This window comes from Corythoichthys intestinalis, chromosome 18 (assembly GCF_030265065.1).
Source record: "Corythoichthys intestinalis isolate RoL2023-P3 chromosome 18, ASM3026506v1, whole genome shotgun sequence".
Classification (NCBI taxonomy): domain Eukaryota; kingdom Metazoa; phylum Chordata; class Actinopteri; order Syngnathiformes; family Syngnathidae; genus Corythoichthys; species Corythoichthys intestinalis.
This window is the reverse complement of record NC_080412.1, coordinates 5,077,669-5,091,048: the sequence shown is the minus strand read 5'-3', so window position 1 is coordinate 5,091,048 and position 13,380 is coordinate 5,077,669. Positions and strand designations below refer to the sequence as shown.

The window sequence follows — 13,380 nt, the reverse complement described above, 5'->3', positions numbered from 1 at the left end:
CACGCTACTGAATCAATGGTCCATCTAGTCCTATATAAATGATATCTACCATTACATTATGTGGATGACGTACTTTTTAGCAGCTTTTCGGCAGCAGTCAGGTATGTTGTTGTGTTTTTTTATCTCGTGGGATGAGTTGAGCTAGAGCCGTGAGTTGAGCATTGGTATTACCCGAGGGGCCGGGTAGAAGCATGATGTTTAGCTACTCTCGCTGCGTTCTTCCTCGTTGCGCCCCGAAGACCGCGCGGCGCGCTGAGTGTGTTGTACTTCCGCTTTACTTGGCATATTTCAATAATCGGAATTTGGATGCTTGTGAATCGTTCTCGAATCTTCCACGGCCGAATCGCGAATAATCTAAGAATCAGAAATTTTGCACACCTCTACTAATATATATATATATATATTTATTAGGGCTGTCAAAGGATTAACATTTTTAACCGAGTTAATTACAGCTTAAAAATTAATTAATCGTAATTAATCGCAATTAATCGCAAATCAAACCATCTCTAAAATATGCCATTTTTTTCTGTAAATTATTGTTAGAATGGAAAGATAAGACACACGACGGATATATACATACAACATACTGTACATAAGTACTGTATTTGTTTATTGTAACAATAAATCCACAAATGGCATTAACATTCTTTCTGTTAAAGTGATCCACGGATAGAAAGACTTGTAGTTCTTAAACGATAAATATTATAGTTACAAGTTATAGTAATTTTATATTAAAACCCCTCTTCATGTTTTCGTTTGAATAAAATTTGTAAAATTTTCAATCAAAAGTAGAGTTAATATAATAAGAAGAATAAAAAACACAATAATAAAAATAGAGTGACCAAAGTCTAAGTTTTACGTGTATTTTGCATAGCTATTTTGATATGGAATGCCAGTTCATTTTGCATGGTTGTTTAACTGTGTGTCAGAATAGGGCAGGGGTGTCCAAACTTTTTGCAATGGGGGCCAGATTTGGAGTGGTAAAAATGTGGGGGGCCGACCTTGACTGACGTCCTTTATGTAGAACAATATATTTAAGCAAATTTTAGCCATTCTGTGTGTCACATTTGCTTTATTATTTTTTTAAATTAATAATTTCAACAATCTCGCAACTAGCCTTTGTGGCGCTCTCTTTCATCTCTCGGGCTCTTGCGAAATACTGCTGCTGTAAAATTAAACTAACTTCAAGTTGCTTCATTTTCTCGCTACGTATCTCCCCTGTAATCTTGTCGTACATGTCAGCGTGTCTTGTTTGGTAATATCGCCTCACATTGAACTCTTTAAAAACAGCGACTTTCTCTTTGCAAATGAGGCAGACACAGTTGTTGCGTATTTTGGTGAAGAAATATTCCAATTTCCACCTATCCTTGAAGCGTCAGCCGTCGCAGTCAACTTTCTTTTTTTTGTTGATTCTCGCCAATTTAGAAAATTGGGAGTAAAGGGTCACACGGGGTAATGTTGCTTAGAGTACTGCTGCCTTTTAGTGGGTAAATGAGGAGCAGCATTTAGTGTGGAGGCAACTTCATATGCTGGTAGCAGTACTGCTGACCAATTTATTAGGTCTGTGTGCTGGCCAGATGTTATTGATTTTATGACAGAGGCTGGGGGCCGGATGAAATTCGACCATGGGCCGCATTTGGCCCCGGGCCGCACTTTGGACATGCCTGGAATAGGGCCTCATTACTATAGACTGAAGTGCTTTTCTTTTTGTGAACGTTATTTTTTTGGGGGAGAGATAGGAATATTATTTTTGTTGTGCTTTCACTAAACGATACTTAACAGTGGGGAGAACAAGTATTTGATACACTGCCAATGGGTTCATTGGCAGTGTATCAAATACTTGTTCTCCCCACTGTATGTTTGTTGTGAAGGAGTTGCCAATAAACGGCGCGGTCCAAAGAACGCCTTTGTCCACTCGCCTCTACTGTATAACATATATCTGTACATATCTTACCCAAAATACAACAAGAGACACATAATTGCCACTAAAAGAAAGAAAACTTACCGAAATATGTGTGGAGCACAAATAGCAATTTGCATTGCATTGTGAATACAGCATAAACGTCTCACAACTACTAATTCTCCCACATTTAGAAGAAATAACATGAGTATGGAACGGCGCTGCCCCCAAGCGGCCGGTGGCATTCTCTTCACTCTTAATGTCCATAAACATTGTAGTCTGTTTGAGGCAATATGCGAGATGGTCATTCACCCAAGCGCCAGCAGAGGGCGGCAAAACTCCATAACAAGTGAGCGTTTCAGTCTACTGTCATTTAAATCTGTCTGAGCAGGACATCTGCGTTAATTGCGTCAAATATTTTAACGTGATTAATTTAAAAAATTAATTAACGCCCGTTAACGCGATAATTTGGACAGCCCTAATATATATGTATATATGCACACACGCGTACAATACATTTTGACATCGGGAGAAAATGCTTAAACTTTTTACTTGTATATTTTAAGCAAGTACTTTTGTACTTGAGTAACTTTTTTTCTTAGATAGTTGTGCTTTAACTTAAGTATTTTTTGTACCTGTATCTGTACTTGTATCTGTACTTATGGTAAGTTAAAAAGTGAGTACTTTATCCACCACTGATAGTGTGTAATCATATATATAGTAATATTGTGATCGTGTCTGTAGAATGAGCTGGAACCTTACAATCTGGTTACACTTAAGCGCCAATAGGGGGCGACAAAGCATTAGAAATAAAGACAGGCAATCGGAAGACATGACAGCAAATTTAATGTGTTTTATTAGCGCATGAAATAAATGAAGCGATTTACATGTTCACCGCGATTCATTATACGAAAAAATGTGATGCAAAAGCTATTCTGGAATGAATTCATTTCGCCTCTTGAGGCACCACGGTACTGTTAATGCGCTCATATATATGAAAGCCGAGTATGTTTTTGTTAAGAGAGAAGTTGTCTCTTTCTTAAAATTATAGATATTTTCATTGTTTCACTCTGAATGACATTTGGGGGTTAAATTTCAGTATTTTCTGCTTGCAGGGCGGGGAAGAAATGCCTGGCTGAGCCCTCTGGGCTGTGCCATGTTCACGCTATGTGTTCAGATAAAGCTGAGTTCAAGGCTTGGACAGAAGATTTCCTTTCTGCAACACCTGGCAGCTCTTGCTGTAGTTGAAGCTGTGCGTACACTTCCAGGATATGAGGTATATTGGGTCAACCCTTATGTATTACTAGTACAGTATGGAATTGAAATGTGTGCACGCAAAGCGTCTTTGCAAACAAAAAGATTGCATGAGATGGCTTTGCACCAAGGATTTCATCTGTGTGTTGGAAAAAAATTACACCAGACATAAAGTTCAAATTTCTGAAAGTTGTAAATAAAATGTGCCATCATATTTTCATTTATTATCCATACCGCTTACCTTGACAAGTGTCTCGGCGGGTACTGGAGCTGAATTTGGGTGGGAATCGTAGTATACCTTGAATATGTTGCCAGCCAATCACAGGGAAAGTTTAATAATTGCTGATGTTTATTTTCCTCAGGACATTGACCTACGGCTAAAGTGGCCCAATGACATCTACTACAGCAACATTATGAAGCTTGGAGGAGTTCTTGTGACTTCCACTGTAATGGGTTCAACCTTTCATCTACTAATAGGTAGTTTCTTCTCGTGTTTCCATACAATTTATTACACTCTTTTCTTAAAAGTACAGTATCTCTTAATCACAAAACGGAATCCTGGGTCCTGATCTAATTTTGTCACTGGGCACACGATTTCCCTCGGAAAGCCTTCACGTCTAAAGGCCAAATTATACCGGATGCGTGTGCGGTGGATCCCCCAAGATACGGCGGCGGAGCCAGTCTGTTTCCATTCTATCATATTGTTCAAATTATATCAGCTTCCAGGCCTGGAGTCAACAGGCCAGGTGCTTATTCACAGTTTAAACCCCAGCAAACTTGGACAATGTACGATTCACTACGGAGGTGGAAAGTCAAAAAGTGATTTACGACACAGCAGATCATTTTTATAAGGACAACTTTAAAAAGGAATCTGCATTGAACGCCATAGCAGAAGCTATGAGTTTTGCAAGTTATGTAATTTAAAACAGTGATTAAATACTAGAGAACGGGTTGTTGACGTGGTTGGGGTGTCACAAACCAATGATAAAAGCAAAAAAAAAACAAAAAAAAATTGGGGAAAAAATGTTCACTCAAATTAAGTCCACCTCGCTTTCTACTTATTTGTTGAGTGAACGCTGTTTTTAATGCCTCATTATCACATGCGATCTCGCGAGAGCTCACGACGCTGACGGAGCGCAGTTGTTTTGCCTTATTTTTGACCTAATGCGGAGCACGCAGTTAACACGGAGCTTGGCGGATCAGTACCGCACACGCATCCGGTATAGATTGGCCTTAAAAACCCATAAAGTTGTATGATTATTTTATTTATATATTTATTTCTACTGAAGCTGCTGTGGTAGATAATAGATGGATAGATATTTATTTCTGTATATACTCTAAATAAATACAGTATGTAATTTTATATATATATATATATATATATATATATATATATATATACACAGTGGAAAACACTCAGATGACTTGGCGTTCTGCTGTGAGACCCCCAATTTGGCCACATTTCAAAATTGTCTTATCTTGTCTTGTCTTATATGTGATACATCATTGGAAAGCTTAAAATCTCAATTTTCTGGGAGAAGAAAAATTTTGAGATATGTATATGGCGGAAAACACAAACAAGGCTGAAAAAGCAGTTTCTGCTCTTGCACCTTTATTTAAAATAAACTGCTGTATTTTAAGCCAAAAGAACTGTTGCGTTTGAAAGAACAATATGTCTATATGCTGCCATAGCAGATTCATGGCGCATTAATTCCCCGAACTATTTTTAATTTATCCGTTTTACCCAGAAAACCCCCGTTTACAGACATCGCGCAACCGTTTTTGTTTCAAGCCAACCATGAAAACAAGGTAATTATATTTATTATTCAAAATGTCTGTCATTTTTAGCTTAGAATCATTAATTGTTGTCTAATAATTTGTTTTTTTAAAAAAACGACTAAAAATTATTCACTCGCCTGTTTTAAACTTTTAAACAAATTACGTCACAATGAAAAAAATGGCGTCTGTAAAAAAGTCACAGATATCAACCTTGCAACTAAATTGTATTTTTTTGTTACGGTTGCATTTTCCCCGATATGTTAGATGATAAATAATCGATCCAAACGGGAAAATTGAACCAAAAAAAAAGTTTAAAAGGGTAAATATATGAAAACGAAAATCTCAACCACTCCTTGATGTCTGCGATTTCTGCATCGTGACCCTTGTTATATGACCATGTTTCACCCATAAAATCCCCAAAAAATCCATCTGTGGCCATTCACAGCTGTCTTGACACTCAGTGATACATGCGACATGGAGTTTTTGGATCGAAACAATATAAGTACGCGATAATATCTCATTAAAGTCATGTCGTCTGTAATTCTGCTCTCACCTCCAGATAGTGTTTTGCTATTTAAAAAACTTTAAAACTTTAAAAAACTTTAAAAAGAGTAGAAAGCAAGGCGTATGTGGATTAAAAAAAATAAAAACTATCGCACGTATCGCGATGGCGATGTTTAATCGATATATCGTTCAGGCTTAATAGATATATATATATATAATATACACACACACACACATTGATGCCCCGTACTAACAACACTTGCGTTGCGATCGACTGGTGGATCGCGTTCAATGTAATGAGCATGAGCATGTAATGAGGTTAGAGGCTGCTAATTCTGCAAAAGGAGGCTCTACTAAATTTTGTTTCGTATTGCATTTTTTCCTGTAGGGGTGCCTAAATTTATGCACTGTCCTATTTTTGTTCAAATAGTTATAACACACTTTGTTTATCCTATGAACATCATTTCAGTTCTTAAATATTACTGTTTTCATCTGCTATATGATATATTTAACTGAAATTTTTGCTCCAAACAGTGATTTACAAAGGAAAATCTTCAAAATTATCAGGGGCGCCCAAACATTTGCATACTACTATGTTTACATAAATTTAATTTTATATTTTGTATTTATATATTTCCGCTTGGATATATTTGATCAAAACCGCATCTTTCGTTCTAATGCCTTTAAATTGCGTACAACAGGATTAAAAAAAGTCTTAAATAGCATTATTATGTGAATTAGAATCATATTTTGAGACGATTCGTATTGTTCGGACTTTTAAGTCGCAGTTTTTTTCATAGTTTGGCTGGGGGGGCGACTTATACTCTGGAGCGACTTATGTGTGAAATTGTTAACACATTATTATATCATTTCACATGTTAATTTGGTGTTTTGAAGTGACTCTGATGGTTTGGTAAACTTGTTAGCATGTTCTTTATTCTATGGTTATCTGAATAACTCTTAATAGCTACGTTATGTTAACATACCGGCCATGTTCGCATTTAGTTGTTGTGGCATCATGTCTCATTATCATACTGTAAACTGACTCAGCATGTTGTTCTATATTGTATTTTTATTTTTAATTGCCTTTGAAGATGACATATCTGTTTTATGTGCTGGATTCTATCAAATAAATTTCCCCCCAAAATGCGACTTATACTCCGGTGCGACTTATATATGTTTTCTCCCTTTTCATTGCGCATTTTTGGGCTGGTGCGACTTACACTCAGGTGCGACTTATAGTCCGAAAAATACGGTATATACAACAATTTGGCAAAGCGCAGATGACGGGAAATTAGTTTTTTAATTTGCCTTTTAGCCACGCCTACCATTATAGGGCTCTAGAGGAGGATGACGTCATCTGTTTCACTATTCAGCCTATTGATGGGGAATTATTCAGAACGAGGAAAATGTGACAAAGAGAGCCGCAAAATGTCATTGTTTCAGTCTCTCTACTCCAATATTTTACAGGAAATTCTTTTTATCGAAGTATTTTTCCCCAATTGCTTAATAAATGACAAATAATAGTCTCGTGCTGAATGGAATATGAAATAATAAAAATGCATTTATTCAGTATGACATGGCAAAATTACTCCATAATGGTCAAAACTCTTGACTTTACCTTTACTGTCGCATCTCCCGAACGATATTTTATGCCACCATAGTTAGTCAGGCTTTTGTCATTTTGTCATTTCCATGCCCCCCGGCTTCGGAGAATGTAAAAAACCAAGAGGCTTGACAGCTAGCCGAAATGCTAACCCGAACCGAGTGACGTCTCAAAGTCTTATTTTTGCTTTTCGAAGCGAAAAATCACACAAAATTAGCCCATATCATTTCACATGGCGGTGGAGTTGTCGATTGTCTCTTTGCCGATTGGCAACCCGCCTGGCGACGAGCAAGTTACAGCTCGTTCCCCTGCTACAGACAGGAGAGCTCGCCGGGAAAGCAGCTGGAGAGTACCGCCGGACAAACCGGCCGACGTCAGAGGAGCACGTAGCTGTCATATGGTCAACACAAATATGGTGTAAAATAATGCTTTACTACACGGTGACTACATAAACCGAGCAAGGCGTGCAGTTGTTGTGCAGCTAACATGGCAGGATGTGTCTGAGGAGAACCTTTCTACATGTCTGTCCATGATCAAACGTGAATAAATAGTCCTTTATTTAAAGAAAGTTTGTAGTGTATACTTTGTAATCGCTGTATTCGCGGCCATTTTTAACACAAAGTTGCAATACCTGATGGGGTTGAAATTTTGACAGAACACCGGGCACACGAAGAGGGCAATAAGCCGAGTATGGTGGGTCCGGTCGTCGGCTGAGTGGCATTCATGGTGGACTGTCAGCCACAAAATGCAAGCCACCTCCGTATTAAACGTGTGCCATGATCCCAGTATTTGACAAAAATACAAAATACGAGGTTTACTCACTTCCTGGTAAGTCCAATGGTCCCACAGCAGTCGGGCCTGTTTTGGCCAATATCCACGGTGAACGGGAACCCAAAAAGGCTCACACGCCTCTCCCTGGTGCAGCAAGAATTTTCTGCAGCTGTTTGGCTGGCGTGATGCGAAAAATAAACAAATTAATCCGCAAAACCGGCTTAGTCCGCAGTCCATCTGCATGCTGTAAAGGAATGCTGTATTTTGAGCTGACCCGGGTGACGTCACATTTGCATTTGTCCTAAACCCGAGACTGAAGCCGGAAGTCACTCATTTTCATGGCGCGGGATGCAAAAATTGAATATATTAAACGATCGCTTCCACACACATCCAAGCGGTCCATTTCATTCATGAGCATAGAACACTGTGTGATATATGAAATAAACACGCTTTTTGGTGTCATACCGCTTTAATGGCAGATCTGATTCTCCCAGGTTTTGTTGGTGATCGACCTCTTAGCCAAACTCCGCAATTTACCACTATCTAACTTTGAAAATCTGAAGAAAAGCTCTAAGGACGACTTAATGACAATTTATTCCATGTCGAGAACAGCCAATAAAATAACAAGGAATGAACGGCAGGCAAACAGGTAAAAACTGGCCCCAGGGTCCATTCTAGCAACATGCCCCTTGGCGTCCAGAGAAGTGACGACATCTGGTGTAGGTGTTCAGTCTTTTTGAAGGAGGTGGGGAGGCACATCAGACGGACTGTCGGGATGTTGTCCAGGGGTTGTATCAGTCTTTGATTGGGGAAGAGAATTCTCGTGCGCTGCTGTTGTCAGCGTGATGGGTGTTACCGTTTAACAGCGTCAGCCAGGAATGGCTGCGGCGTCATCTTAGAATGTTGTGTCCATCAGTTATGAGCGGTGTTGGAAGTTGTTCCTCAACTGTCCTTGCATTATCCGTTGTTAGTGGCTTCCAGGATGGCTGATGACAGATGTAGCACCTCGGATCTTGTGTCGCACCATTCAGCCCAGGAAACGGCCGTGATGACGGCTGCCTTATCGTCGCTGCTGTGGGTTGGCAGTTTTCTAATCACTCACTAATGCAAGAGCCCTTTTGTCCGCCCACATAAACATTCCTCTCAGGTGCTCATATTTCAATGTTTATTGTTGGTTACACGTTGTTTCTAATTATGGTATCTACATATCTAATTATTATGAACTAAAGCAACAGAAGCAGGCATGTCTGTGATTATTGATCAGCATTTGTGGTTGTTCGTCCAGCTTGTTGTTCAGTGACTGGGAGTTGATCAGAAAGAGACTGGAAATGTCCAGTTTTAATCGTTATCGCCAAAGTCTTATGCCTCCTCTGTCTCCACCGTCCTCACCATTCCAGCGGTGAGGTGTCTACCGAATCTCTGGAGGAACGTTAGTCCAAAAATATATGTCTGTGGGCAAAATGTTTTTACACCCACAGCCAGCAGTTCCACACAAGATACAGGCCAAGAATACAAAAGTAAATTCACGCATACATGATTAGGGCTGTCCCAAACGACTAATTTTCTCCTGTTTAGTCAGCTGACTAGTCGACTAATCGTAAAAATAATCTAATAAAATTTTTTTATTTATTTATTTTTTTTTTTTTACTAATTTAGCAATGGAATTTTTGGTGACGCATATTGGAACACTTAAATTATTTCTTAAAGTACAAATAAACACGTAACTAACAATAATAAATAACAAATAAACAATGAGTTCAAATGCTGATAGAATTAACTAGTGTAGCATCCCGATTGGAAAGATGGTCTCTTAAACTGATGGTTTACAACTTTTATTCCATCCTTGATGTAAACACATCGTACGAGCTACGGTGCACACAAATAAAACAACACAATTAAAAATTAACAAAAAATTTTCACCTTTTTCCTTTTAAACCTTATTTATATATCAATGAATTGCCTTTCTGAATTGCCTTTACCTTAAATTATTACCTTATCATTGACAATCTCTCCCTTGAGTGCAATCACTGTATATATTTATGACCTTTTAACCTTATGTAATTGTGTATATGTAACCCAGAGCAAAATATTGAAGCATTATACCCAATAATGTAGGCCAGAGAAAAATATTAAAGCGTTATACCCAATAACAACAATAGAGGGCATGAGCGACATTTGAATGAAGTCAGAGACTCACAACTATGACGTCAGCGCATGCGCACTTCCTTTTGGAACGTTGGCTTTTCTAACTAAGGGGGAAAAGTTTTGTTCGCCCAGAAAGAAATGAGAAAAAGAGAAAAAAAAGCAAATTGACAAATGCATCAACTGTTGCTGTGTGGCGTCTGTTGCGTGAAGCGAATTCAGACGGTCACGTGGTGAAAATATTGAGCAGAAACCACTCGGTAAGATGTGGAAACAATTCGCTAATTCGCTAATGCTAAATTTGCATTCATGGCTAACTGCTAGCGCCTTATTCATGCAGGCCAAAAGCCTTGTGTGAGAAGAAGAGGACCAGGCGTCGTCAGTTAAGACTATTCGGTGAGATAATTTTATCAAAATATACTGCTGTTTGAAATGGTATAAACTATAGTTCCATTTGAAAGGAAAAGAAATGTAATTATTAATGTTGTTTAATGGAAATGTCATTTATTGCGTACAAAATGCTTTGTAAATGACTAGAAGTATATTCTTGAGTGTTTACACTCAGTAGTGTTTGAAAAAGTTGTACAACAAAAATGAAACTGAAACATTGAAACTGAAAAGATTGTAACCCAAGACCTGTGTTAAATACAGGTCAGGTTTTTTTTCTGATTGGAAAAAAAAGAAAGATCATCAGATTGGATTCAACGATGGCGAGCTAACCCAGAGTGATTTGAAGAACCAAGAACATCGAAAATTCTGGAATAACAGACGGACTGTCTGTGTGGTAGGATTGTATCAGTCATCGGACTGATACATACATTTTTTTTCTTCGAAAAGAGTGCACTCCAACGAACATTGAAAACTACTGCAATAGTATAAACTTGAGACATTGAATTAGTTGCGATTGCAACTAATATTCGACGAATTTGACTTTGACAAACACTTGACTGAGACCCAACACGACTGTTTTTTCTTGTTAATTTTATAGTGTGTTAAATAATAGTTCATTGGGTGTTTTTGTTAAAATTGTTCATTGTGTTGTTCATTAAAAATCTACAAAAAAGCATTCCAATTGCCTAAACCTGATGTTAGATGTGGTTATCGTAGCCAAACCAAATAAACCGAACCTAGATTGCAGCTCCTATCGGTGTACATACAGGAGGGTATAGATAGGGGCTACATAAAAAGTGGCGAGCTAGCCAGGAGATACTTCGATACGATTACTGCACTGCATCAGGTTTATGTAATTTTTGTACTCAGTTGAATACTAAAAGTTTTTGGGGTGTCCTAAAAAAAAAAAAAAATGGACATCATTGTGAAAGAAAATGTAAAGGTTCCAAATTCTGTGATTATCACTGGTTTGTCTAATACAGTGGTAGATGAGGAGATAATGGATTACTTGAAACAATATGGCGCTATAGAGAGACATATTGTAATTCCGCAGTTGCCGGATCATCTAATAGTAGAGTTCAAAACTGGTGCAGCTGTTGAATTTCTAAAGCTGCCATTTGACAGAACCGCCGAAGCAAACACCACAGTAGTTCACCATGTTGATGCATTAGCCAATACATATTCTAATGAGAAAGGCAATGACATTGCAGACAAATTTTTGTCTGATCTTAAAACCATGGCGAAAATAAGTGGTAAATCATTTGAGAATATTTTGAGAGAGGGCTTAACTAGAATAACGGAAGTTATTGGAGAGTCAAACGAAGAGCCTGCTGATGTTGAAGGACATGAACCTGATACATCCAGAACTATTAGTTCAGAAGTAAATGAGAACATTGCTCCAGCCACAGTAACTTCAGAATCCAACAGAAAACTTCCATCTGAACAGATTATCCCACCAGAAGTGCAACGTTTAGTTGTCGAACACATTGTCAAAACCCCAGATACCTCTTCGCAGAGTATTTCCACTGCAAGGTTGCGACCATTTTCAGGTAGGATGCCATGTCCAAATTTTGAAGTAGACTATGACACTTGGCGAGATAGTGTTGAGTTTTATTTAGCTGATTCCACAATTTCAGATAGACAGATTGTAAGGAAAATTGTCGACAGTTTATCATCTCCAGCTGCCAGTGTAGTCAAGTCGTTAGGTCCACACTCAAGTTCCAGAGCGTACTTAGAACTTCTTGATGCTGCATTTGCTACAGTGGAGGATAGTGATGAATTGTTCGCTAAATTCCTTAGTCTTAACCAAAATGCTGGTGAAGCAGCATCCAACTATCTTCAAAGACTTCAGAATGTTTTGAACAAATCTGTACAAATGAAGGCAATTTCAGTCATTGATGCAGATAAGCAGCTTTTAAAACAGTTCTGTAGGGGATGCTGGGATAATGACCTTATAAGACAGCTTCAGCTAGAAAGTAAGGTTAAAGACCCACCCAGTTTCTCTGAACTCTTATGGCTGCTGCGCACAGAGGAAGATAAGCAAGCTACAAAAGCCACACGAATGAAACAACATTTGGGCTTCACAAAACCCAAAGCCCAAACCCAAGCTCACAATATCAGTTTTTGTGACAAGACTGATAGCATCTCAACTGCTGAAATGAACAAACAACCTACAGAACTACAGAAAATTCAGAAGCAACTTGTCAGTCTTCAGTCTCAAATTGCAACATTAATGCAACTCAAAGAAAATAAACCTACAATGAACCAAGGAGAGAAAACCAAAAACAAAAAGCCTAGTGACAGGAAGGAATCATCTAGTGTGAAGCAATCTCCAGCCAAACCTAGCTCTGTGTCCAAACGACCAAGACCATGGTATTGCTTTCACTGTGGTGAAGACGGACACATTAAAACATCTTGCAACAATCCTCCCGACCCTGCACTTGTGAATGCCAAGAGACAAGAGCTGAAAGCCAAACAAGAAGCTTGGGAGAAGAGCAACGCAGCAGATAATTTAAACATGTAGCTGTTTCCATTGAGGGGCAAATGGGAACAGAAGTGAAAGAAAGTCCCAAAACTAACACTGTGAACAAATCCAGAACTTCAATAAAACAACACCAAACGGTCCAAACAAGAACAATTCCAAAAGGGCTTGTTGGCACCAAAACTGCAGCTAACATTAAAGTCAATGGAATTGAATGTAATTCACTACTCGATACCGGTTCACAGGTCACCACGGTTTCAAAATCGTTTTACAATTTGCACTTGTCAGACCAAATAATGCACCCAATTAGTGATATTCTTGAAGTGGAAGGAGCAACTGGTGATTTGGTCTCCTATGCTGGGTATGTACAGTTAAATGTACAATTTCCTAAAGAGTTCATTGATTGTGAACCTCAAATTCAAACTCTAGCCTTAGTTGTGCCAGATGTTCGCTCCAACAGCGACACCCCAATACTGATTGGAACTAACACTTTAGATCCACTTTATGAACAGTACTGTGACTCCATACCTTCAATTAACCCTTATTGTGGTT

At 38.5% G+C, this 13,380-nt stretch overlaps 1 protein-coding gene across 6 annotated transcripts in view; it reads left to right on the top strand.

Moving 5' to 3' along the window:
- The window catches only part of hlcs (holocarboxylase synthetase (biotin-(proprionyl-CoA-carboxylase (ATP-hydrolysing)) ligase)), an 85,396-nt gene that overhangs the window by 54,076 nt on the left and 17,940 nt on the right, over window positions 1-13,380 (top strand). For all 6 annotated transcript variants that reach the window (XM_057821624.1, XM_057821627.1, XM_057821625.1 and 3 more), the window contains 2 exons: window positions 3,016-3,176; window positions 3,517-3,631. In XM_057821624.1, the coding sequence (XP_057677607.1) occupies window positions 3,016-3,176; window positions 3,517-3,631 (276 nt within the window). The remainder of the gene's footprint in view (window positions 1-3,015; window positions 3,177-3,516; window positions 3,632-13,380) is intronic.